Source organism: Andrographis paniculata, unplaced genomic scaffold (genome assembly GCF_009805555.1).
Source record: "Andrographis paniculata isolate CXL003 unplaced genomic scaffold, ASM980555v1 Contig61END, whole genome shotgun sequence".
Taxonomy (NCBI): domain Eukaryota; kingdom Viridiplantae; phylum Streptophyta; class Magnoliopsida; order Lamiales; family Acanthaceae; genus Andrographis; species Andrographis paniculata.
The window spans coordinates 2,541,804-2,569,730 of record NW_026137597.1 but is presented as its reverse complement, the minus strand read 5'-3'; the positions used below and the strand labels follow the sequence as shown (position 1 = coordinate 2,569,730).

Below are 27,927 nucleotides of genomic sequence, written 5' to 3'. Positions count from 1 at the left end.
ATAATATTAACTCAATGGTTCTAGAAGTGTTGTATATATATATATATATATATTAATTATATATATAATTTATTCTAGACTTTTCTATAATTCTTTTATATTATCTAAATTAGTTAATCACTTACAATTTAATATAGTTAATATATATTTATAAATACACTTCTTTATGTATTTTTTAATTATTTTATTAATTATTTTTTATATTTTTATTTTTATAAATAGTTTTAAATTTATTATATATTACTTTACTTTTTTAAAATAATATATTTTTTTGTTTATTTTTTTATTTGAAATAAAAAATTTACGATTCAGCTTTCATGTTCACAATAAACAGATATATTATTTACTCTTATCAAATATCACACCAAATATTATTTAAATAAAAATTGAAATAAAAAACTGAATTGGAATAGTTTTATATAGTACTAAGACGGATCAAATCACACATTCAAACATAACTAACATATTTTGCCGCAATTATTCTTCCTATATCCAAATAAAATATGCCATTGCAAAGTTGACCCATAACTACATAAAATTTAAATACACACTATAAACATAAAAAAACAATTAAATAAAAATGTAATACTACGTACTCTAAAAGAAACAGTTGTTATGCAGAGTGTACAATATTAAAACCATATAGATGAGAAGGAAAAAAATAGAGGAGGAAATTTAAATCAAAAATTTTTTAGAAATGAAAAATTATTCTACTAGTTCTCTTTGAAATAAAAACAAATTTTGAAACAAGAAAAATGCTAGAGATACTTGTACCTACGCTCACTCACTAGCATTAACACTTCAGCCTCGTTAAAGAAATAGAGAAGTTGTATTTGAAATCAAAAATATTTTTTTCAATTAAAAATTTCTTTAACTGGTTCTCTTTGAAATACAACAAATTTCAAACAAAAAAAGAAAATGGGAGAAATATTTGCACCTAGGCTCAATCTGGCACTAACACTTGCAGCCTAAAAAAATAAAATAGAATAAAATAAATAAAAATAGAGAAGAGGAATTTAAAATGAAAAGTTGTTTTATTGGTTCTCTTTGAAATAAGATATATTTCAAAAAAATAAAAGAAGTGTGAGAAATACTTGCATCTACGCTCATACAGTAAAAATTGAAGGATTGAAGGGTTGAGGAATTATTGATTAAAGGGGAGGAAGGAGAAGAAGGAGAAATTTCGGAGAAGAAAGGTTGGGGAAATTAATAGGAAAGCGTACGTGGAAATTGAATGGATGAATCAATCTTGATTTTATTCAATTTGGCGATATGAATTGCAATTACAAAATAATACATGGCCGTGTGGTGATTGAACACAGCTGTGTTAGTCCACATCCGATGCCACATCACAGTACGTTACATCCACATCAACTGTTATTGTTAGTTTGTTATGGGTGGGACTAGAATTGATTAAAATTGTTTATATTTGGACTAAAATTGGTGAATTTTTTATAATGAGACCAAAATATATTAATTTTAGTGTAAACTATTTTTTAGTCCCATATCTGACCACATTTATCATTTTATGACTTTAAGTGGACTCTATCTGACCTGTAAGTAAAAAAATTTCGCTAAAGTGGTCCTCCGGTGCTGGTGTCTCCACGTTGGCCCGCCGATGCTGACATGGCGCTGATGCGGCTGACATGTCATTGCCACGTAGATGCCAGATCATCGACACGTGGATATTTTTTAATTTTTTATTTTATAAAATGTCTTGCTAAACTATTTTTTAAGTCTCGTATATGACCTCATTTATTTTTTTTAGGACATTTAAATGAACTACGTCTTAAAATAGTCTTGCAAGTAAACTTTTTTTTTTTTTTTTGTTTAAATGGCCATCCGACGTGGCATCTATGTGACGATGACATGTTAGCCGTGTAGTGCCCGTCAGTAACGACTAGCCAGCGTGGAGACTCCGGCACTGGATGACCATTTTAGCGAAAAAAAATTTACTGGACTATTTTCAGACATGGTCCACTTAAAGTTCTAAAATGATAATAGAGATCAGATACCGGACTAAAACACAGTTTATTCTTAATTTTAAATTCGATGAGACTTGTTTTGATTTTTTCCCGATTTTATTTATTTATTTATTTATTTATATTATCAATTTATTCTAAACGTTTGTTTTCTTTTTATATATTCTCTAATCTCATTTCTAATTTTCTAACTATAGTTATTTCCTATATATATTTATAAATATACTTCTTTAATTTATGTATATCAAATTATTTTTTTAAGTTTATTGTATATATATATATATATTTATTTATATAAATATTGTTCGTCATTCTATATATTTTCCTTTTCTTTTTTATAATTTTTACATTTTGTCTCTAACAATATCCATATACATAAAATATTATAAATAGTTGTTTTTACAAATTTAACATTATAATATATATTAGATTCATACACACCATGTGATTTATATATATACATTTTTTATGAGATTTTAAATCTAAATATATATACATAATTTGATTGATAAAATTGGAGAAAATCTTATTTTATATGATTTGTAACTTTTCAAAATAAAAAAAAAAACTACATTATAAAATAATATCACAATAATAAGAATCAAAGCACATATAACCCTTACTTTTTAAATATTCTCCGTGTCACCATCATTGACAATTATGTTGGCGACCAAGTAGAAATAATTATAATAAAACAAATAAGAAACTCTAATAATACGTACAAAAGATTATATCTAATAATTATGTAGATAAAAAGTTCATGAGATTCCTTGCCAATATTGAGAACCAATTTGTTAAAATATGACATCAACTATATATATATTTAATTTTTTTTATGTCAAACAGAGTACTTCCTGAATTTTGATTGCGTCTAGGCAGAAAAAAAAAATCCTTGATTTTCTTACATATAATTGATATAAAATTAATTTTTTAATTATTTCTTTTATTACTTAAATTTTTTGAGTTTGTCTGGTATCGTTATCAATAAAAATGTAGTACTCTCTCAAACACCCATGCAACATTTCTTTTTGGTGTGTCTCAAACACCCTCCAATATTTTCAAAATAGGAAACAATTAATTATACTTAATTTCTACACTATCAGATAATGCAAATAAAAAAATAAAATATACATTTCTCTCTCGATCGCATCATATTATTTCTAAATTATCCTACTTAATACTACTCACCTAAAAACCCATGTCCAAAACAAAAGTTGCACGTTGTTTGGGACGGAGAGTACTATTTTATTTCATAAAAAGATCATATTAAATTTAATCTTTATATAAATATATATTTTTAAAAACCCATGTCCAAAACAAAAGTTGCACGTTGTTTGGGACGGAGGGAGTACTATTTTATTTCATAAAAAGATCATATTAAATTTAATCTTTATATAAATATATATTTTTTAAAAAATGAGCCGCTAAAAGTGGCCAAAATTTTGAGGCCTTGGCCGTGGGCAGCATTTGATTCGGGAAGATGCCAGGTTCTCGACTATATATCTGACTTTCTAAGCCCACCTGCCTCCACAAAAGAACTCCACACCAACAGTTTCGAACCATTAGAGATCTAACTTGACTAATGGACAACTAATCCCCCGAACACTCACAGCTCACGAAGAAAGAAGTCTACTTGAAAAGATTGATGAACAGAACGATTATAACTAACAAAAAAATAGAAAAAACCCTAAAAAAACCAATGAAAGGAATGCATGAAGAGAATAAACACTCAGAATATAATCGAATTTTACGTACACAAAGAATGGAACAGGTGCGGGTCACGGTTAATTGAATAAGATCCAAGTTTTAGGTGTTTGAGTTGCAACTGGGGAAATGGATCACCGATCACGTTGGGCCAAAAATATCAATAATTTTCTTACAAAACATCACATCCAACAGATAAAATAGAAACATCCTAATCGTTGAACCAGGCATTTGCGTAACGACATAGGACTGGACAAAGTATGTGAAGAAGAAAGAGGGAAGTGGGATTTAATCAATGGCTCTATCCTGTTTGTGTCCTCTGCAAGGAGGACATGGAAACGGCCACCACCTGTTAATCCAATGCTCCATCTCGGGAAAATTTTGGACAGAAATATGCAAATAGCTTTAGGCACCAAGGGAGCTCCAAACAAGGCAGAATTGGAAAATTTCGCTTTGGATCCAACTATTTCTGTGACTAAATTAAAATATGCTATTATTGAATTTTGTACTCCTTAATGGTACAATCAAACAAAGAATGTCTTAAGGTTTGGAGACAACACTAGCATATCCCTGTGTACGATGGGAGCTGCTCTCGGGACATCTACCTGTAGAATTGAAGGAACGAAGCTGGAAACATTGAAATTTATGCTGTTGCTGATAGCCACCCATTTGACAACCTCACTTTTTGGCATGTTTGTGTATATTTATATATATAATATATATTAATTTCTTTACTGCTTTCATCAGACAAAGCAATTAGTCTTTTCACTAAATGAGGTTGTCACCTTTTGGTTCATGGAAACATTATTGTGATCGTCACGGGTATGTCCGGTGTATTGGAAAAAGAATTCGTTATCCGAATTCAAACAACCAATTATAATGTACACACAACCACTTAGCATATATTGAGATTTACGAAATCTAAGGCATTCATTTAAAAGACATGAACATTCTATTGAGTATTATTGGCAGATGAAACCACACACCCAAACATGCATAACACATTTAACCAAAGTCTTTCTTCATATACATATCCACACAAAAACACTTGCAAAAGTCCACCCGTAACTACATAAAATCTAAATACACACTATAAGCATATTATATATAACAATTACATAAAAAAGCTGAAAGAAATCAGATGATTCTTCACATACGAAGATATATATATATATATATTTAAAGTTACAATCAATAATTCAAATACATACCTGCAAGTGTCAATCAATCCGAAGATCACTATGTCCCCTTTGTGATTTGGACAAACAAAATACTTACAATCGGTAGGCCTACCACTAAAAATCAAACCCTATTCAACTTACAATGTACGTTCCTTTCTAATGTTGAATTGAGTGCAAACAATGAACATGATCCCACAAAATTACAAATTTTTACCTACTAGCTAAGAAGATCCCTCAAAAATAGAATCATATTCTGGTGCATCAATCCAAACAACTTCTCGAGGCAATACTTGAGGTCCGAGAAAAAGGTGTCTTCTCTCGTCCATCCTGGCATGTTATCAAAATTTTTTTCTTAAATTGGATGAGTTGACCCGTAGGAATTGTTAGCCCTCCTGAATCTGTCACCATCAACCAATTAAATTTCACTTTTATCTAATTTATATATTGTTATGGGACAAACAACACAGGTCCAAATAAGAAAGATGTCTCCTCCCCAAATCGAGCGTCGATCAATCCACTAAGATGAATGAAGAAATTTGATAGCGCTAATCCTGTCACTATCCTTCCTGATCTATAGTCTGAAAAGGTTTCCTTGCTGATGGTGGAGTTTAACAAGCGGAGATTGAGAGATACATTAAATCCTTAAATCAATTTTACAAAACCTACCTCAGAGTACTCTTTGATTCGTCATCCGCAAAACCAACACCTATCTCGCCACCATTGCATCCATCGCCCAACAATATATTCTCAATCCTCAGCCAAATCTTCTCACTATCTTTTTGTTCCATATTGTGCAGTCAAAATCTCATTTTGCCTTTCTCATATCTCCAACTTAAGCAACCAAAACAAATAAACAAAATTAAGCAAACAAATCAACTGGAAATGAAAAAATTCAAAATAATTAGAATATGAACCTCAAAATAGCTCTTAGAAAGTATACAATAACCCTATCTAAAAGTGGAAGATTTTTATAGTACTAAGAGGATGGTTCTAGAACGATTCTATTTATTTTTATTTATTTAATTATATTTTGATTTATTTTAAGATCTTTCTACAATTTTTATAGTAGCAGATGATTCTACAAGGATTTTGGACTATTTCTACTTAATTTTATTTTAAATATAATTAAAATAGTTAATATTTTTAGTAATCATCTTTAATGCTAAAAAAAAAATTCAGTACATATCTGTGTGGATATATATATATTTATTAATTTATTTCAGATTTTCTATAGTTTTTAATATTATTAAAGCAGTTAATCTTTTACAATTTAATATATTTATTATATATCTATAAATACATTTCTGCAGTTTTTAGTTACTTTTATTTTTATAAATTTTTCATATTTATTTTATATATATCACTTTAATTTTTTTATAATTAATAGTATATTTTTTGTGCTTTTTTATTTGAAATAAAAAAAAGTTTGCAATGCAGCCCGCACGTTTACAATAAAAAAATATATTATTTACTCTTATAATATATCATCTATTAGAAAAAATATTGATAATTGCGGAAATTTATCATAGATTTTAATTTGTGACAATTAAAAGTCGGGAAGAGCAATTTCGTGATAAATTTATGTCATAATTTCTTGCTTTGATTGTACCGAGGGTAATATTTATAGAAAAAGTTACAAGTAACTTTCCGTGACTATTTAAAAGAACGGCTTATGTAACGAATATGTCCAAAGATATTTCTATTTTGTATTTTTTTTACTATTTCGTCACCAATATTGTCACAAAATTTTTTGTGACTAATTTAAGTTACGGAACAAATACCAAAAATATTCAAAATTGATATAAGTATTTTAATTGATTTTTTTTTTTAAGTATTCATGACTATTTAAAATTATGATATAAGTACTGTAATATTCGTAAAATCTTAATTCTATATTTATTTTTATAAGAAAATAATAACTACTTGTGGATACATTATACATAATTTTAATTATTTTTTATTCTATTTAATTAATAGATATTAATTTAATTTACTTTAGATATTGATGTAATACAATATTTAACTATTTATAGTTATCATATCGATAATAGATTTAAATGCATTGTTAACTTTGAAACTTTATAATTGGTGGACAATTGATGAAATTCAATTATTCATTTGTAACACTAAAAAATATATATTAAATAAATTTATTAATTTTTATATTTTCAATAAATACTTCAAATTAGATAGCTAAGTCGGCATGATAGGACATAGCTTCCGAGTTGCAGATTAAATTTAAAAATAGTGTGGTTAGTGGTTAGTGGTTAGCTTAAGACATGCAGATTTATATGATAAATAATGGTGCGTGGCTGCATTAAACAATAATTATAATATAATCATATTAATTTTTCAAAAATATAGTCTCAAAATTGTTACAACTTTTGTTGATATAAAGTCACGAAAGTGTAATAATATTATTTTATAACTTATTGTCACAAAAATGTCACCATTTAAAGTCACGAAATTTTATTGTAGTTTCTGTTGCTATAGAAAATCACGGACGCCATGGTATTACTTTGTAATATTTTATCACAAAATTGTCACCAATTTAGAAAAACTCACTAACAAAATTCCACGAAAATAGTTTCGTATATTTTACTGTGGCTTTTCAGTAAAAAGTTACCAATTTGTACTAAAATCGTGATTTTTGTTACCGCAACTTTAGCCCAATTTTATGGTAGCGATCACACAAAATACTATTTAAATCAAAATTCAAATAAAAAAAACTCAATTTCGATAATTCTATCATAATCACATGAATAGTACTATAGGCCGATCAAATCACACACTCAAACATAACTAACATCTTTTGGTGCTGCCATCATTCCTATATCCACATAAATTAGCCGTGGAAAAATTGACCCATAACTATATAAAATCTAAATACCCACTATAAGTAGAATAAATCAATTAAATAAGAAAGTAGTACTACATATCTTACAAGAAACAGTTGACTCAAAACTATGTGCAAATAATATACAATAAAACCATACAGATGAGAAGGAAGAAAATAGAGAACAGGATCTTAAATCAAAGGTTTTTCTTTTTTTTTTTTTTTTTTTTAGAAATAAAAAATTGTTTTACCGTTCCCTTTGAAATAAAAGAAGTTTTCAAACACAATAAAAAACAAATGCAGGCCAATGGTTCTTGAACGTTGTATGCAGATGATTTTTATTTGTTTATTTATATTTTCAATTTATTATAAACTTTTCTTTTCTTTTTATATATTATCTAGTTTCATTTCTAACTATATTTATGAATATATTTCTTTAATTTATATATTTCACATTATTATACAAAGTTTATTTGAATGATAAAAAGAGGGAAGAACTTATTTAATATGATTTGTGGTTTTTCAAACTGAAAAAACTATATTATAAAATAATGTCACAATAATAAGAATCAAAGCACAAATAAGCTTTACTTTTTAAATATTTTTCATGTCACCGGAATGAAAATGATGTTGGCAATAAAGTAGAAATAATTGTAATAAACTAAATGAGCACAAAAAAAAATGCAAGAAATACATGTTTGGATATTTGTTTGGATCCACCTAGTTAAAATTCACTAAAAAAAATAGTATATTTGTATTCTTAAAGTTCACGTAGCTAACGTAATTCCATCTCTAATTCCGTCTCTAATATCATTAGTAACGGAAAAAGTGAATTTAAAAATAAAAAAACCAAGTTACAAAATTAATAATTTCTTGTAGTGATCACAGGTCCTACAGGCTACAATGCCCCATTGTGTTTGCCATCTTGCTCTTTGCTGAGTAGCCGAGAGACATGAATTGGTGCTTATTATCGGGAGTCATTCGGCAACCACTATCTTTGAATGCTACGTTCCTCAGGAGACCTTAGATTTGAGTCTTAACCAGCGAAGCATCCGTTTGTTAATGGGAGCCTTGTGTAGCACAGCATCCAGTATTGGGCTTCCAACAATGTTCAGGGAGCTCTTGAATGACCATATCCGGTCCTCCGGCCAAGGCATTTGGGGTTTTTTCTTCTGGCAAAGAAAATACACGTGAGATTATCAGTCAGACTCAATTCATAAAAATGAAAACAAATATTAAATTTGATTACTAAATCTGTACATGATGATCAAGGCATCAGACTTACCATCATAGAAAGCATAAACTTCACTGTCGTTCGGCCGTAAACAAGTTGTTGTGATGGCTTCTGGGATTTGGGTAAGGACAGCATCCCCTGCTTGATTCAGCCAGCAAAACATTTGGGTCGGGATATTAGAATACCAAAACATTAGCTGTCCTATACAATATGAATCACTATATGTTTTGTGGTATTCGTGTACACCTGAACCCAATTTCTCAGCATACTTTGGGCTGAGGTCTTGTGGAGTAATGTGAATGGGGGGAGATACTACTTTCTTGTATTTCTGAAAAAGGATGCATTTGAAGAATTAATTACTCATGCATAATTCAAGTTCAACAGGTCGGCATTTTGGTGTTGCGAGTTTGGAAGAACTAGAACTCACCCTTAGTCGGAGAAAACACTTTGTGCGCGCATATATGTGTATCACGTCACCAGCAGCATCATTCCGTCTTTTATATGTCGAATGTAACTTCCGCACCACATCCCTTAACCTGAAGCATATTGAAGAGAGTTAGATTATAAGGATTTATAGTATGATAGCATACTGAAGTGTAGCTAATGATAATTACCATTTTAAAGAGTTCTGGAACTTCGTCTGTTGGAAATCAGGACCAAATGACCCACGGGCATGAATCTTGGTCTTCAGATTCATCAATACTACTTTAAGATTCTACTCAAGACATACAAAATGTTCAACCAAAAAATGTTGGTATTTCTCAAGAAAATTTATTTTTTCAAATTCTTTAGTATGCAATCCCGAAACCTTCCAAGAAAAATACACTATCCCCTCTTACAATCATCACATCAAACTACTATGCAAGCACAAAATTTAAACACATACATATATACATACACACACCTTGAACTGCCACCTAGTAGTGTTGTTCTCAAGCACATCGATGCTCACATATGCAGCCCCAAAAACCTGATTACAAAAAACCTATATTCATAATCGAGTAATAGATGGAAAAAAAGGGACTTTTTGAGAGTTATAAGGGCATGAAAGGTACCTCATCTAAAGCATTATCAGGAAGCAGTGGCTGACTTTGGAGTGTGGTCGGGAGCTCCAACAGCTGCTCTACCGAAAAAAACTTTTTCTCACCTGTAGATAGGTTAGATATACAAATCAGTTGATAACAATTAGGGGGTCTGAAAGGCCAAATTATTGTATCTGTTCAACTAGTGTACCGGGGAAGTAGAGCGGAAGTTTATCGCATCCAATTACGATGCCTTCCCGCCACCACGCATCCACAATTGCTCCTACTTCAGGCCTTGCGTCCACAAAATCCCTATAGTCGGTGTATGTTTCCTTATTGATGGTGGAGTTTGATAAGCACAGGATCCAATGACTACTGCACCATTGATAGATACATGGTAGATTTTTGTCACAGTAAAAATATACTTGCTTTAAATCCTTAATCAATTCTAGAAAACTTACCTCATAGTAATATTTGATTCATCATCTGCAAAACCAACACCTTTATTGCCACCATGACATCTATCTATTCTCAATCTTCAGTCAGATCTTCTCTTTTTGAGTGGTGCCAAGATTTTCATTTTGCCTTTCTCATATCTTCATCTAAGCAACTAAAACAAACAAACAAAAATAGACAAGCAAGCAAATCAAATGAAAAAACTCAAAATCGCGATCTGAACCTTAGAGGCCTTGTCCCGCCGCCAAGAAAGTATACAATAACCCTAATCTTAAAATTGGTGATTTTTATAGTAGTAAAGGATGGTTCTAGAAGATTCTACATATTTTATTTATTTAATTTATTCTTTTCTACAATTTTTTAAATGTAGCTTTTTGGCGGATGATTCTAGAAGGCTTATATATATATATTATTTATATTTTAAATTGATTCTAGATTTTTGTACAAATTTTTTATATTAGCCGAAATAGTGAATCTTTTACAATTTAATATATTTACAATATTTTTATAAATAAAATTCTTTATGTCTTTTATTATTTAATTTATTAAGTTTGTTTTGGATATTTTTATTTTTATAAATATTTTTATATTTAGTTTATATATATGAATTTTTTATAATTAATATATTTTTTTGTGTTTGTTTTTATTTTATATAAAAAATTTATGATTCAATAAAAAATATATATATTATTTACTCTTACAAAATATCACACAAAATATTATTTAAATAAAAAATCAAATTAAAAAAAAAAAAACTCAATTTCAATAATTCTATGTTAATCACATAAATAGTATCATAGAGTGATCAAATCACACATAAACATAACTAACATATTTTGTCAAGTCTTTCTTTCAATATCCACGTAAATTTAGCACTTGCAAAATTGATCTATAACTACATAAATATACACTATAAATTAAATCAATTGAATAAAAAATAGTATAACGTACCTTACAAGAAAAAAAAGTTTTTTATTCAATCAAAAAACAAAAGTTGATTTTTTATTTTTAGATTTATCTACTTTCAATATCCAGAGTCGGCCTTAGGCCCGGGTGGGCCCAGGTGAGAGGGGCGTCCGCCCAGGGCCTAATCTAAATAAAGGCCCATAATATATTTATGTTATGTATAAAACATTTATATATACATATTATTTGATTTTAATATATTAATAGAACGAGATTTTGGGTTCAAATCCATGTACCCTAAAAATTTGAAAGTATATTTTAGGCAAAGTTAATATTAATTAATACTATTATTAATATTTTGCATATAAAAATATTAGAAATTTTATTTTATTCAATTGTTTATATTTTATTATAGATAAAAAAATATATTATTTATAAATATTGTTTAGACAAAATTAATATTAATACTATTATTGATATTTTATCTAAAAATATTAGAAAAAGCTATTTTATCTAATTATTTATATTCTATTATAGGTAAAAAAATATATACTTCATCTTCCCCTTATCTATCTATCTGGTTGTTCCTCGGGTACAGTCAGGAATCGGGAAAGAGCATTCTTGTGTACGAGTTCATGCATAACGGGACTCTTCGGGAGCACCTTTACGGTAAGAATGTCGTGGTTACATTTCCGTGAATCGGTTAAGGTTGTCTGAGCTGAATACGGATATATCGACAGGGACATTTGATCGCGGACAAGGTATTGATTGGATAAAGCGCCTCGAGATTGCCCACGACGCCGCGAAAGGTTTGATATCTATCGTTCAAATCAGCTCAACAAAAAAAAAAAGATCGGAAAAAATAAACATCATTCGCTATGTGTTTCAGGAATCAAGTGCCTTCACGTCGGCTGCGTGCCATCGATCATCCATAGAGATTTGAAGACGAGCAATATCCTTCTCGACAAGAACATGAGAGCTAAGGTCGGAGATTTCGGTCTTTCGAAAATCGCCGTCGATGGAGTGTCCCGCGTGTCCAGCGTCATTCGAGGAACCGTCAGCTATCTCGATCCTGAGTAAGCTTCGATACGGAAAATCCCAATTTATTTTTCTAAACCCGTCTCCGATTAAATCGATCTCGGCACCGTTGCAGGTATTACATCTCCCAGCAGTTAACCGACAAGAGCGACGTCTACAGCTTCGGAGTCATTCTTCTCGAGCTAATATCCGGTCGGGAAGCTATATATCTCGAACGAAAGCTTCGGCAGCAACTGCAGAAACATCGTCCAATGGGTAAGGCAATTGCGATTACAGCAAAATTATTATTTTTATTTCGATTATATATATCGAACTCGTTTTCAGGCGAAGATGCACATGGGTAACGGCGACATACGGAGTATCATCGACCCGACATTGCAGAGCTACGAAAGCCAGTCGATGTGGAAAATAGCCGAGAAAGCTTTGATGTGTGTGCACGCAAACGGGAGCGCTCGACCGCCGATTTCGGAAGTGGCTAAGGAGATCCAAGACGCCATCGCCGTCGTGAAAGGCGCGGAAATCAATTCGGGCGAGGTATCCCGACATTCTGCCCATTCTTCTTCTTTAAATTTGCCTGCCGTCGAGCTGCAGCATTTATCGGTAGAAGATTACGTAAACCAGCCGACGCCTCGATAGAAACTTCGTACACAAGTGATGCTCTCTAACCATTCTTTCGACGCTTTTTTTGTCGATTTTTTGTTTCGAATTTGGGTTTTTTTTTTATTCTCTGTTCTTGATGCTTATTGTACATTCCAAAAATTTGCGTTTTTCCAGCTTCAATTTCGTGTTCAAAGAGTGGTACATTTTGATATTTGATGAGAGTATAGGTAACTAAAGGATTTGGTAAGGTTGTGTGTATGCAGTGTATATGATTTTTTTAAGTGTCTGTGTCCCACATCGGGTAATTAAAGAAGCTAGAGGATTTGGTAAGGTTGTGTGTATGAATAAAATAGAAAAGACTTGTCTAATATATTGTAAGTTGTAAGAGTATTTTTAATGTCAGTAGAAAATACTGTTACCAAAAAAAATAAAAAATGGATAAATTGTTAAGGGACGGAGGAAATATATCATTTATAAGGGGTTTTTTTAATTTTATTCTAATTTTTAATTTAATTTAATTTTATTTTTTTTTGCATTAAGAAGAAAATAAGTATTAGACAAAATTATTATTACTATTAGGAAAAATTATCAACAACTTTCTTGTTGTTTTAAAATTTAGCGTAAATCTTCTCTATAATTTATAAATTGCATGACACCCTCGTATACTTACAAAATTGTTGAATGAAACTTCTTTTTATATTTTTTGGATGATGAGAAGATGATTTTTTGTTTACATTTTTTTGCATGATGTGAGTTTCATATAACATTTGTTAAAGTACAAAAGGACTCCTCACAATTTTTAAAGTACATAAAAATTTTATGCTAAGTTTCAAAATTACATGAAAATTATGAACAATTTTGCGTTATATATATATATATATTTAAAGACCCTTAATTTTTATTTCGCCCCGGACCCTTCAAAAGTTAGGAACGGCCCTGTCAATAATAATAATAATAATAATAATAATAATTAATTTTTAATTTTAAAACTTTAAAATTATAATATATATTATATTCATACACTCCATGTCATATATATAAATATATGGTGATACATTATTTATGAGATTTTAAATCTATATATATTTTTATACAGTATGATTTGTAATTTTTGAAAACAAAAAAACAGCATCATAAAATAATATCACAAGAATAAGAATTAAAGCACAAAAAAACCTTAGTTAAATAATATCACAAGAATAAGAATTAAAGCACAAAAAAGCCTTATTTTGTAAATATTTTACATTTCACCGACATGAAAATTATGTTGACAACAATGTAGAAATTGTAATAAAACAAATAAGCAACACTAATAATACTTACAAAATATTATATCTAATAATTATGTAGATACAAAGTTGATGAAATACCCAACTTGATAAAATATGACCTCAACTATATATATCTAACTTTCTACGAGAAAAATGTCCTTCCAGAATTTTTATGGAGTCCATATAAAAATAAAAATGAATCCTTACTAATTTTTTTTTTTTATGAAATTAATATTTTTTAATCATTTGTTTTATTATTACTACTTTTTTTTTTAGTTTATTTGATATTGTTATCAATAAAAATATACTCTTTTAATTCATAAAAATATCATATTAAAATAATTTAAATAAAAAAAAAACTCAAATTTCAATGCAACCAAAGACATTATACATATATTTTATAAATTTGATTTATATATAAATATTTTTTTTAAAAAAAAAAAAATGAGAGCCCAAAATTTTGGGGCCTCAGGCGTGGGCTCAGGTGACCCATGCCCAGGGTGGGCACTAATGACAAGGCATTTGATTTGGGATGAGGCAAAGTTCTCGACTATATATCTAACTTTCTAAGACCAAATGCCTCCAAACAAACCCGACACCAACGGCTTCAAACTATTAGAAACCTAACTCAACTAATCGACAACTAATGTTTCGAACACTCACAACTCATGAAGATGAAGTCTCACGAAAGATTGATGAAGAGAACGATAGTAACTAACAATAAAATAGAAAACCACCTAAAAACCAATGAAAGAAAAAATGGATGAAGAGGATGAACACTCAAAATAGAATCGAATTTTACGTACACAAAAAATGGAAGAGGGAGGAATTATATATTGATGCAGGTCAGGGCTAATAGAATACGATCGAAGTTACAAGTGTTTGGCTTGCATGTGGGAAAATGGGTCACGGATTAGGTTGGGCCAAAAATATCAACAATTTTCATATAAAACGTCACACCCAACAGATGAAACAGAAAAATCCTAATCACAAAACAAGACAAAGTATGTGAAAAGAGGGAAGGGGGATTTAATCCATGGCTCTATCCTCTTTGTGTGCTCTGCTCTGCAAGGAAGACCTGGAAACGACCCACCACATGTTCATCCATTGCTCCTTCTTGACAAAAGTTTGGACAAAAATATGCAAATGACTTTAGGCACCAAGGGAGCTGGACTCGATTGAGGAAACAGAAGACTGGATAAAAACAATCGGTTTGAAAATCATGCTACAAATCATCCTTGCCGCGACTCTTTATTATATTTGGACAGCACGGAACAAGGTAGCATTGGAAAATTTCACTTTAGATCCAACTATCATCAAATTAGCATGCCTTCCCACCACCGCGCATCCACAATTGCTCCTGCTTCAGGGCTTTCCGCAGAATCCCTAGAGTCCGTATAGGTTTCCTTTCTGATGGTGGAGTTTGATAATCACAAGATCCAATGAATATAGTACGATTGATAGATGCATCATAGTTTTTTGTCACAGTAAAGGTATTTGCTTTAAATACTTAATCACTTTTACAAAACGTACCTTAGAGTAGTCATCGATTGATCATCCGCAAATCCAACACCTATCTCGCCACCGTTGCATCCATCGACCAGCAGTCGCTTCCCAATCCTCAGCCAGATCTGCTCACTATCCTTTTGTTCCTGATTGTGTTGCCAAGATCTCATTTTGCCTTTCTCATACGTACAACTAAAGCAACCAAAACAAATAAACAAAAATGAGACAACCAAATCAATTGGAAATGGAAAAACACACAATCACCCTTTGAACCTCCGAAAAAGCCCTTATGTACAATAACCCTAAAGATTTTAATAGTATTAAGTGGATGGTTCAAAAAGGGCTCCATATATTTTTATTTATTTCATTATCTTCTTAATTCATTGTAAGATTTTTCTACAATTTTTTAAATAGAGTTTTTATGTCGACACACTCACTCTTTTTTCCTTGTGCTCACAAATTTTTACAGTAGCGCATGGTTCTAGAAGTGTTGTATATATATATATATTATTTATATTTTAAATTTATCTTAAACTTTTCTAAAATTTTTTTTTATATGATTTGAAGTAGTTAATATTTTACAATTTAATATATTTACTATATATTTATAAACAATTTCTTTATGTATTTTATTAACTAATATATTAAGTTTGTTTTTGTTGTAATATTATAATAGGATTAACCAATAAAAATATTAATTACTTCTACGCTAACCACTATTTTATATATTGTATAATATACTATATATAATATTATAACATATGATATATAATATACCTGAGTAGTAATAATTATATATGTGTTGTGTGTATGTAGTATGTAATATTAGTTAATGTATGTATGTATGTATGTATATATAAATTTTATGTATGTATGATATTGTTGACGAGAGAGAAATGGAGAGAATGAGGGGTGTGAATTTCATTTCACTCAGCCTATATTTATACATCCGAAAACCTTGATGCGAAGGAATGAAAAGCATACGTACTCACTACGTAGCACTTTCGTGTGTGCTACGTGTACAACACTCCCCCTTAAACGCTTTTATACGAAGAATGTGCCTCATTAAAACCTTACCAGGAAAAAACCTTGTTGGACAAAAAAAATCCTAGTGAAGGAAAAAGAGTACAACATTCTTGTATCAATTTGCTCCCCTTGATCTAAGCATTATTTGAGATCCCTTAACTGACGCATCCCAATTTTCTTTACCAATTTTTCAAATGTTGCAGTCGGTAACGCCTTGGTTAATATATCCGCAAAATTATTATCTGATCGAATTTTTTGGACATTGATTTCACCATTTTGTTGTAGATCATGAGTAAAAAAGAATTTTGGTGAAATATGTTTCGTTCTATCTCCTTTAATATAACCCGCTTTCAATTGGGCTATACAAGCCGTATTATCTTCAAACAATGTAGTTGGGGAATTTTCTTGTCAGGTATTAACCCACAATTTTTCAGAATATGTTGAGTCATTGACCTCAACCAAACACATTCTCGACTAGCTTCATGTATTGCCAATATTTCAGCATGATTTGAAGAAGTGGCAGTTAAAGTTTGTTTCATCAATCTCAAAGAGATAACTGTTTCGCCACAAGTGAATATATAGCCAATTTGAGACTTGGCTTTATGAGAATCAGATAAATATCCTGCATCGGAAAAACCAATCAATTCATGTCGAGAATTTTTTGAGTAAAATAACCCGAGATCAATTGTTCCTTGGAGATAGCGAAAAATGTGTTTAATCCCATTCCAATGTCGTTGAGTAGGCGATGAGCTGAATCTTGCCAATAAATTTACATCAAATGATATATCAGGTTAGGTGCTATTAGCAAGATACATCAATGCACCTATAGCACTCATATATGGCACTTCAGGGCCAAGTGTTTCTTCGTTTTCCTCTTTTGGTCTAAATGGATCCTTTGCTGGATCAAGTGCTCTGACGATCATTAGGGTCCTTAGCGGATGTGATTTATCCTTTATGAATATTTTCAGTACCCTTTTGGTATAGTTTGATTGGCGGATAAAGATTCTACTTTCCAAGTGTTCAATTTTCAAACCAAGACAAAATTTGGTTTTTCCAAAATCTCTAGTCTCAAACTCCTTTTTCAAATATTCAACAACTTTCTGGATTTGATCAGAAGTTCCAATTAAATTGAGATCATCAAAATATACAACAATAATTACAAATTCTTACCCATTTTTCTTTATGAAAACACATGGACAAATAGGGTCATTTATGTAACCTTCTTTTGTTAAGCTTTCGCTAAGACAATTGTACCACATTCGGCCTGATTGCTTAAGCCCATACAAAGATTTTTGCAATTTGATGAAATATGATTCTTTTGGCTTTGATTTCAATGATTCAAGTATGTGAATCCCTTCTGGGATTATCATGTAAACATCATTGTCTAAGGAGCCATAAAGATAGGCAGTAATCATATCCATTAATCAAATATCAAGACTATTGTGTACAACCAGGTTCACCAGATACCTGAATGTTATTCCATCCATGACCGGCGAATATGTTTCTTCAAGTCAATGCCCGGTCTCTGGAAAAAACCCTGGGCTATAAGCCTTGCTTATATCTTGTGATATAATTATTTTCATTTCTTTTTTTCACAAACACCCATCTGTTTTCACATTTTCAGGTGTTTGGACTATGGGTCCGAATACTTGCCGTTCATTCAATGAGTCCCATTCAGACTTAATTGCGTCTTTCCATTTTGCCCAATCATCTCTTTGTCGGCATTTATCAACTGATTTTGGTTCATAATCCTCATCATCTTTCATTATATCGAGCGCTACATAATATGCAAATGCGTTATCAATATTTTTTTTCTTTCTGTTCCAATATTTTTCACTGGTGGTATAGTTAACAGAAGTTTCTATAACTTCATCCTCACTTTCATCAGAATTTTTAGTATCAACATCTTCAGGGGTTGTACTGACCTTCGCAGGTATATGATCATTGTTGATCTCTTCACCAGTATTTACAATTTTTTTCTTCCGTGGATTCTTCTCCTTGTGTCACGGACCGCCTGGTTGTTCATCGAACACCTTCCGTGCAGCTTAGCAAATTCCGGACACTTAGAGGTTGCTAGTACAACCTTTCTTTGGAAACCTTCAAGAACGCTCAAGAACAGGATCAAGAACACTCAAGAATCGTAGAGAGAGGAAGTAGTGAGGGAAAGTATGTGTTATTGCTCTCAACTTGATCATTTACAAATGAGCACTACCACTTATTTATACAAATTCATAATCTCCTAACTACCATCTACCAGCCCCCACCTACCATCTTTCACCAACTATCTACCAACGCCCACCAACCATATTCCACCAACTATCTGCCAACCTCACCTACCATCTTCTACTAACCCCCACCTACCATCTTCCACCTACTATCTACCAACCCCTACCTACTATCTTTCACCAACTATCTACCAACTCCCAACTACTCTATACAAGTTCTAGTTTTATTTACAAAGTCTCGGACTAGCCTTCGGGTTTTGGCTTCTTCTCTCGGTCATCTTCGGTCACGGATTTTGGTCCATGACATTCTCCCCCACTTAATGAAGGCATTGTCCTCAATGCCTCGAACTCATGCACCAAGTCTTTGAATTGCCAAAGTTTCTCCTCCGGCTTCCAACTTGTCTTAGTCTCGGGCAAGCCTCGCCATCTCACCAAGTACTCTGTCGAAGGCGGATGTTTCTTGTGGCACCTTAGTCCATCCATTAATATTCCCTCGGCTATTTTGTCATACGCTGTCTGCATCCCGGGTGGTGCTCTTGTCGATATATTCTGATCTGGGTCCCGATCATCCGTATAGTCAGGCTCGAGCATACCAACATAGAATACCGGGTGGAGTTGGGACAAGCCCTTGGGTAGCTCCACCTTGTATTTCACCTTGCTTTCTTTCTTCATGATCGGAAAGAGCCTTCATATCGTCTCGTTGACCCCTTGTGCACTTCTCGTATACACCCATGTTGGTAGAATTGTAGCAACGGTAAGTCCCTCTCTTTGGATTTTTTAAACCCACGCTTTCCGTCCCCCCTCTTGCATCTCTGGAATTTCTCTGAATATAGCCGCGTCACCTTCGCCCGACCCGGCCAACCCTTGGCAAAGTGGAACACCCGTGGACTCGGTCCTTTGTACGCCCTCACCAAGTCTCTCGAAGTCATTGGTTGGAAACCGGGCATGATCTCGAATGGGCTCTTCTCGGTACTCTCGTCTTTCACCATAGTTGACTTGGGCGCCTCCCATTCTATGATCATCTTGACCTTCTCTGACTCCACTTGAATTCTTCCATCAGCCACGATGTACCCTGAGATTCCGACCTCGTCTATCTCAAACTCTCTCCGGACATAGAGTTGATTTTCTTGTATAACTTGAAACACATTCCGCAAGTGTCCAACATGGTCTACCACACTCCAACTCGTAGTGATTTCCGCCTTTAACTCATCTCCTTCTCGAATTGTCAACTTCTGCACCCTATGGTTATTACACTTGAGGGGACTCTCATCCTTCTTCTGTTGAAAGAACACCGGTGTACCTAAAGAGCTCTTTGACGGGACAACAAACTTTGCTTCCAAAGGTTTCCCAGTTTGTTTCTCCAACTCGATTGTTTCGTTGGGCAACACCCGTTGTGGCAGTCGAGTCACTAGTTTTGCACCTTCCACCAAGTCGATGGTGGGGTCTACCGCTTGTCGAGGTGGTAACCCCTTCGGTAACACATTTGGCATCACATCCTTGAATTCCTTCGGTGGTGTAACGGCCTCCTCGACCTCGTCACCAAGGAGGTCCTCATTGCTAAAAATAGCCGCAAACGTTGGATCTTCTTTCCTCAAGCCTCTTTCAAGTTGCTTTGGCGTCAACTTGTTCTCCTGGTATACGGTGATATCGCATGGCATGCTTCCATCCATAATAGTGTATTTGTCCTCGTGTGGTATCATTGCTAACTTGGTTTGCTCGAAAAATCTCATGGCAGAGAACACCAAATAATCATCAATAGGGGTAACATGGAAATTAACCATACCTTTCCAATCTCCGACTTGAATCGGTACGTCCTTTGCCACTCCCGTCAAAGATGTCCATGCACTATTTACTCCCTTGAATCGACCCTCCGTTGACACCAATTGTAACCCCAACTCCTGAGCTATTTCTTTGCTCATGTAATTCGCATTCGCCCCCGGGTTGAGTAAACACAAGTACGAGCGCCCATTGATGTCGAAATTCATGTACATCCATCCTCGATGTTTTTCACCATCACCCTCTGCTTTCATGCACACCACTCGTTCTTCCATCCGGTTAGTGTCCTCGGTCACTGCGGCAATGTTTGATCGGTTCGGACAATCCCTTGCAAAATGTTCTTTTGATTGACAAACAAAGCAACCCTCATACCTCAATCCCGGTTCAGAGAAATCTCTCATTGCAGCCCCAGGTGCTTGACGTTCTCTTTCGGGTCGTGGGGCGAATTGATAGTTAGAAATCGAATGGGTTTTATATTCATATCATATGCGATAATTGGGTGATTTTGATTGGATTCTACCTAATTTATATGTGAATTGTTTATTTGCTGTGTGCAGAGGGCAAATATTAAATTTGGCATAATTGGCAAAAAAAAGAAATAAAATTAATTAAAGGCCCAAAAGCCCATCTACAAAATAATTAGGGCAAACATTAAATAAAAGGAGGGATCACACGTTTCAAAAGGGGGAGAACGGCTAGGGCAGATACGCACAGGAGCAGGAGACTGACAGATCCATAGATCGCGCAGGAGCAAATCGACAGAGAAGATTTCCCCTCCCACTATGACTTCATCTTTCTCTTTTGTTCTTTGTTATTTAATTATGGAGTAGATACTTTTCTGGTTTGAGGGGTGATAATGTTTTGGTTCTTTTGTTTTGGAGATTCTTGATTTTCTTTATAAAAGTTCTTTTTGATTATCAATATTTGTCTAATTCTGAGAATAGCGTTTATGATTGTTAGATTGATTGAATATTTTGGTACCGATATTTAAATTAGTTTGATAATCTAAAGTCAATTCAAGTAGGATATCCGTAATTGTATTCACACTTGAATAGGTGACAACCGGGTTGAATAGTTCCTTCCCGGGGGTTAGACAATCAAATCTAATTGCTCCTCTTAGGTAGTAATTATTTTGAATTGAATTTTTCTAGATTGGAATGCGGTTAGGCAATATTCTTATGGGCACACCTAGGTTTATTTGCTTAATTAGGGGTAGTTAATGGTGATACTTTAATTACCTACACTGTAAGGAAAAATTGGTTGTCAGAGCTTGTTGATAACTATAACCAATTTATTGATACTTTAATAAGAATTAATTTAATTGAATTAATGATAGAACACAAGTGCCATAACTGCATCATCTCTTGAGCCAGGCATCCCCTTATAGTCAGTTCCCCTTTAATTTAATTGCTTTGTTATTTTATTTTAATTAGATAATAAAAGAAAAATCTCCCTTTATTTACTGCATTAGAACACGAAAGAGTGAATCACACAATCCCTGTGGAGACGATCCCTTCCCCTATATCACATTAAATTGTGATCACGGAGTAGGTGAAATATTTGATTGAATGCGCGACAGGTCAATTTTTGGCGCCGTTGCCGGGGATTGGCGCTTTGTTTTACTTTTTTGTGTTATTTTAATTTATCCTCTTGTTTATGCCCCGTTCTTCTCGTACAGGTGAACTGATATTTAATCTTGAGATCGAGAAGGTTGAGCGAAAGCTGCGAAAGGAAGCCAAGCAACGAAAAGCTGCTCAGGTTGTGAAGCTGGCAGAATCTTTAAACTATCTCAAAATCTCCAGCTCTACCGACTCTGAAAGTGATCAAGAGACTGTCATGGCTGAGGACACCCGCACTTTAAGGGAGTTGGCTGCTCCCGACTTGGCGCAGCAACCCTTATGCATTAACTTTCCAACACTCAATAACACTGTTGCTTTTGAACTGAAATCTGGATCAATTCATTTATTGCTTTCTTTTCATGGACTTGCAGGTTAAGAACCTCATAAACACTTGCAAGAGTTCGACGTGGTGTGCTCCAGCATGAAACCACCAGGTGTTACTGACGAACAGATCAAACTCAGAGCCTTCCCATTCTCACTCAAAGATGCTGCAAAGGATTGGCTCTACTATGTCCCACCTGGAAGCATCGACACGTGGAACGACATGAAGAAGAAATTTTTGGAGAAGTACTTTCCAGCTTCCAGAGCTGCGATCCTGAGGAAGGAGATATGTGGCATCAAGCAACAATCAGGTGAAACGCTCCATGAATATTGGGAGCGATTCAATAAGCTTATCATTAAATGTCCACAACATCAAATTCCCCCTCAATTATTGATTCAATACTTTTATGATGGTTTGTCGTTGATGGACAGGAACATTATCGATGCTGCAAGTGGTGGAGTTTTAGTGAATAAGACACCGGCACAAGCTTGGGATCTTATTGCGAGGATGGCTGAAAATATGCAGCAATTTGGTTCAAGAGATGTTGGACAGATGAGCGGAAACAACAGTGACCATGCCATCCAATCGATGCAACAACAACTTTCTGAGTTGACGAGCTTCGTTCGCAAGATGGTCGTGGAAAAATCCAACCCAAGTGTCCAAGTCAAGGTGTGTGGAATATGCACGAGTGCAGGACACCCTACAGATGCTTGTCCGACCCTCCAAGAAGAATGCGCAGTGGATGTGAACACTGCAAACTACGGTATGAATAGACCTCCAGCGTACACTCCATACTCCAACACCTACAATCCAGGCTGGAGAGATCATCCGAACTTGCGTTATGGAAACGCACAACATGGTAATGCTCATCAACCATTTGGAGCTATGCAGCAGATGCAACAGCCGCCCCAAGCACCCATAAGCAACTCCGGTCCATCTTTGGAAGACTTGGTGAAGTCTATGGCTACCAGTACCCTGCAATTCCAGCAAGAGATGAAGTCAAATGTCGACAAATTACAAGGTCAGATCAATCAAGTGTCAGAGGAGGTGAAATAGCTACGTGAAAGAGGAAAGTGGCCTGCTCAGCTTGAGCCAAATCCAGCAAATGTCAGCGCCATCACTATCTGCAGTGATACGAATATTGAATGTTCTTCCCGGTCTAATCCAAAGAATACGAGTGTTATAACTCTTCGTAGCGGAAAAAAATTGGAAGGTCCACCTCCTATCTCAAAGGAACAGAATGAGGATCAGATTGAGATGGAGAATGAAAAAGAAGTTGAACTTCACGAAAAGGTATTTCCTAACTCTATTCCTCCTACTGAGACTAAATCAGCTCATTTTCCTGACAGGTTGAAGAAACCACAAAAGGCAAACAAACGAAAAAAGATGATGGAAATATTCAAGAAGGTGGAACTTAATATCCCGCTCCTGGAAGCTATCAACCAAATCCCCAAGTACGCAAAGTTTTTGAAAGAACTGTGCACCAACAAAAGAAAATTGCGAGGGGACGAGCATATTATAGCGGGTGAGAACATTTCTGCTGTTATCAAAAGAAAGGTACCACCTAAAACAGGTGATCCAGGTATGTTTTCTATCCCTTGTAAGATTGGAAAAACTGAGATAACTAAGGCTATGCTAGATCTAGGAGCTGCTATTAATGTCATGCCTCGATCAATATACGACTCTTTAAATCTAGGGCCTCTAAAAGAAACAGGAATTATTATTCAACTTGGTGATCGAACCCATTCTTATCCCGATGGTATGATAGAAGATGTACTAGTTCAAGTGAATGAATTGATTTTTCCTGTTGATTTTTATATTCTGGATATGCATGATGCGCATTGCTCTAATCCACCGCCTCTTTTGTTAGAAAGACCTTTTATGTGCACTGCAGGAACAAAAATAGATGTTAAAAAGGGCACACTCAACTTGGAGTTTGATGGAGAAGAATTTCATTTCAATATTTTTAATCGCGTCAAATGTCCCGTTGAATCTGAATCGTTATATGCAATTAATGTTATTAATTGTGTGGTGCAGGAAACTTGTGAAGTTGGTAATAAGAATAAACGAAGAACTTTGTGACAAAACAGTTAGAGAAAAGAGCAACTGGAGAGAGTAAGAAAAGAAAAAAGATTGTCGAAATGTGGAGATGGATTCCCAAGGGATCACCATTGCTGGCAGCAAAAAAATATCATAAGGAGAATCAAAATTCTAAGCCGAAGAAAAAGTGTGTGGCCAATAGACATCGCTTCAAATTATACCATGAGGGACCCTCACTTGATCCTATAAAGTTGGCACCCGTTGCCAATTTCGATGTTCAGAATTGATGCGAGGCGAAGTCTAGCTCAAAGGCTATAAAGAAAAGCGCTTTTTGGGAGACAACCCAAAATCATTTAATTGATTTCTTTAATTTTATTTATTTTTATTATATAATTGCTAATAACACTTTTGATAGTTTTGTTTGGTTTAGTCGCCACCTCCAACCTCCGGCGCCGTCGACTTCTTCCTTCCCTGCTCAGTCATCACCGATCACCACATCCGCTCCTCTAAATGGCTTGCGTTGGTTAGTTGTTTTCGCAGGACTCAGGAGAACTTCAAGCCTCCCTAAAAATCACGATCAAATGAAGAAGTGTTAAAAAACCTCCCAACTACTACACCCCCTATGGACTCCAGGGAAGTTCCTCTCTTCTTTTATTGCTTTCTTTACATTGAGGACAATGCATACTTTAGGTGTGGGGAGAGATTTTGTGCTATTTTTATGCCTGATTTGCTGTCTTTTCGCATATTTTTTAGATTAGTTTGAAGTGAGTCAAAGGTGATTTGTGTGATAGGTTAGTTTTGCATGACTAATGAGATTTGATTGGTGAAATGTTGAGTCAAGTCGACGTTTGAACCCTGTGAAAATTTGAGCCTATGTTCCAAAAGTCACAGTAGAAAATAAATTGCATATATTCAAGCTTTTGGAAAATTTTTTTTTCATGTGTGATTTGTAGTGCTCAATTAGATGACCTAGAACTTGAGTGATTATGCATTTTAAACTTACAACTATCGGGTCTTGCGTTTTGAAAACGATAAGGGCATTAGGTAACCCATTAAGCCTTTCTTTATTACCCAGCACAATATATTCCCCTAGTTAGCCCATTTGAGCCTTCTTAGCCTATTTTTTCTTTTATAATAAACTGTTTTTTTAGCCTCATACCCTTCTTTCGATTGAGCCTTCTCCAATTTGAACCCTATGTTAGAAAGAATTACTTTAAGTCCATGTTGTGATGCACTTTATTTCTTCGGCACTAGTTAGAAACGAACTTTGGGTACGAATAAGTTATAGGATGAAGGAATAACTGTGGGTAGTGTAGGTATATATATATATAAAAAAAATTCAAAAATAAAAAAAAAAGAAATAAAAATTAAAAAAAAACGAAAAAAAAAAGAAGAAACAAAAAAAAATAAAAATAAAAATAATAATAATTATCTTAATAAAGTATTTTCATTTAAGTTCATTATTAAAGTTTTGGTAGTGAATAGAGTAAGGATTTGATTGTTTATGCCGATTTGTTCTTCATGTGCTAGCATCGTGTTCTTATTGTGTTGTTTTATGACATATTTTAGCCCTTGTATATCCTTTTTCCTACCCCGACCATAAGCCCCGTTACAACCCTTATTGAAAGTCCCTTTGATTCTTTATGCTAGATTCGAATATTTTAAGTAAGGGAAATTTGATTTTTACTCAAGCCTATAGGATAATCTTTTGGTGCACTACCTGAGTGTTGAGCCAATTATACATTTAATTCCTTCAGAGAGCATGTGAGAAAACACTTAATCTTGTGAGGTTAACTTGGCTTGATGTGTTAAAAGTCGGATTGAATTGGTTGTGTTGGATCCTCTTGTCATATCGAGTTGCCTGCGATTTCTTTGGCTTATTTCGAATTTATGCTTGAGGGCAAGCATGATCTAGGTGTGGGGAGAATTGATAGTTAGAAATCGCATGCGTTTTATATTCATATCATATGCGATAATTTGGTGATTTTGATTGGATTCTACCTAATTTATATGTGAATTTTTTATTTGCTGTGTGCAGAGGACAAATATTAAATTTGGCATAATTGGCAGAAAAAAGAAATAAAATTAATTAAAGGCCCAAAAGCCCATCTACAAAATAATTAGGGCAAACATTAAATAAAAGGAGGGATCACACGTTTCAAAAGGGGGAGAACGGCTATGGCAGATACGCACAGGAGCAGGAGACTGACAGATCCATAGATCGCGCAGGAGCAAATCGACAGAGAAGATTTCCCCTCCCACTATGACTTCATCTTTCTCTTTTGTTCTTTGTTATTTAATTATGGAGTAGATACTTTTCTGGTTTGAGGGGTGATAATGTTTTGGTTCTTTTTTTTTGGAGATTCTTGATTTTCTTTATAAAAGTTCTTTTTGATTATCAATATTTGTCTAATTCTGAGAATAGCGTTTATGATTGTTAGATTGATTGAATATTTTGGTACCGATATTTAAATTAGTTTGATAATCTAAAGTCAATTCAAGTAGGATATCCGTAATTGTATTCGCACTTGAATAGGTGACAACCGGGTTGAATAGTTCCTTCCCGGGGGTTAGACAATCAAATCTAATTGCTCCTCTTAAGTAGTAATTGTTTTGAATTGGGTTTTTCTAGATTGGAATGCGGTTAGGCAATATTCTTATGGGCACACCTAGGTTTATTTGCTTAATTAGAACGGTCATACTTTAATTACCTACACTGTAAGGAAAAATTGGTTGTCAGAGCTTGTTGATAACTATAACCAATTTATTGATACTTTAATAAGAATTAATTTTATTGAATTAATGATAGAACACAAGTGTCATAACTGCATCATCCCTTGAGCCAGGCATCCCCTTATAGTCAGTTCCCCTTTAATTTAATTGCTTTGTTATTTTATTTTAATTAGATAATAAAAGAAAAATCTCCCTTTATTTACTGCATTAGAACACGAAAGAGTGAATCACACAATCCCTGTGGAGACGATCCCTTCCCCTATATTACATTAAATTGTGATCACGGAGTAGGTGAAATATTTGATTAACCGCGCGACAGTTCAATTTTTGGCGCCGTTGCCGGGGATTGGCGCTTTGTTTTACTCTTTTGTGTTATTTTAATTTATCCTCTTGTTTATGCCCCGTTCTTCTCGTACAGGTGAACTGATATTTAATCTTGAGATCGAGAAG

General features: G+C 33.6%; 1 protein-coding gene, 1 long non-coding RNA gene, 1 other non-coding gene and 1 pseudogene across 3 annotated transcripts; 2 read left to right on the top strand and 2 right to left on the bottom strand.

Moving 5' to 3' along the window:
* Positions 1 to 9,389: 9,389 nt before the first annotated feature.
* On the bottom strand, positions 9,390 to 9,852 carry LOC127260231 (uncharacterized). The gene is made up of 3 exons (XR_007840658.1): positions 9,842 to 9,852; positions 9,552 to 9,652; positions 9,390 to 9,473 (listed from the first exon to the last, which is right to left on the bottom strand). It is a non-coding gene; the product is annotated as an uncharacterized LOC127260231 (long non-coding RNA).
* A 2,044-nt stretch (positions 9,853 to 11,896) lies between these two features.
* LOC127260323 (probable LRR receptor-like serine/threonine-protein kinase At1g67720) lies at positions 11,897 to 12,995 on the top strand (annotated as a pseudogene).
* A 9,808-nt stretch (positions 12,996 to 22,803) lies between these two features.
* On the top strand, positions 22,804 to 25,031 carry LOC127260322 (uncharacterized). Its single transcript, XM_051288039.1, has 3 exons — positions 22,804 to 23,725; positions 23,918 to 24,489; positions 24,795 to 25,031. Exons 1-3 carry the CDS (start codon positions 22,804 to 22,806, stop codon positions 25,029 to 25,031), a joined length of 1,731 nt encoding a protein of 576 aa, XP_051143996.1.
* LOC127260367 (small nucleolar RNA R71) lies at positions 22,975 to 23,081 on the bottom strand. Its single transcript, XR_007840728.1, has one exon. It is a non-coding gene; the product is annotated as a small nucleolar RNA R71 (small nucleolar RNA).
* Positions 25,032 to 27,927: the final 2,896 nt, after the last annotated feature.

Excerpts from the sequence above, each read along its gene's own strand:
- LOC127260322 (XM_051288039.1), top strand. The coding sequence starts at position 22,804 with ATGAAACCACCAGGTGTTACTGACGAACAGATCAAACTCAGAGCCTTC. Across the intron at positions 23,726-23,917 it reads AAATGTCGACAAATTACAAG|GTCCACCTCCTATCTCAAAG; the intron begins GTCAGATCAATC and ends AAAAATTGGAAG. Across the intron at positions 24,490-24,794 it reads TAGAAGATGTACTAGTTCAA|TTAGAGAAAAGAGCAACTGG; the intron begins GTGAATGAATTG and ends GTGACAAAACAG.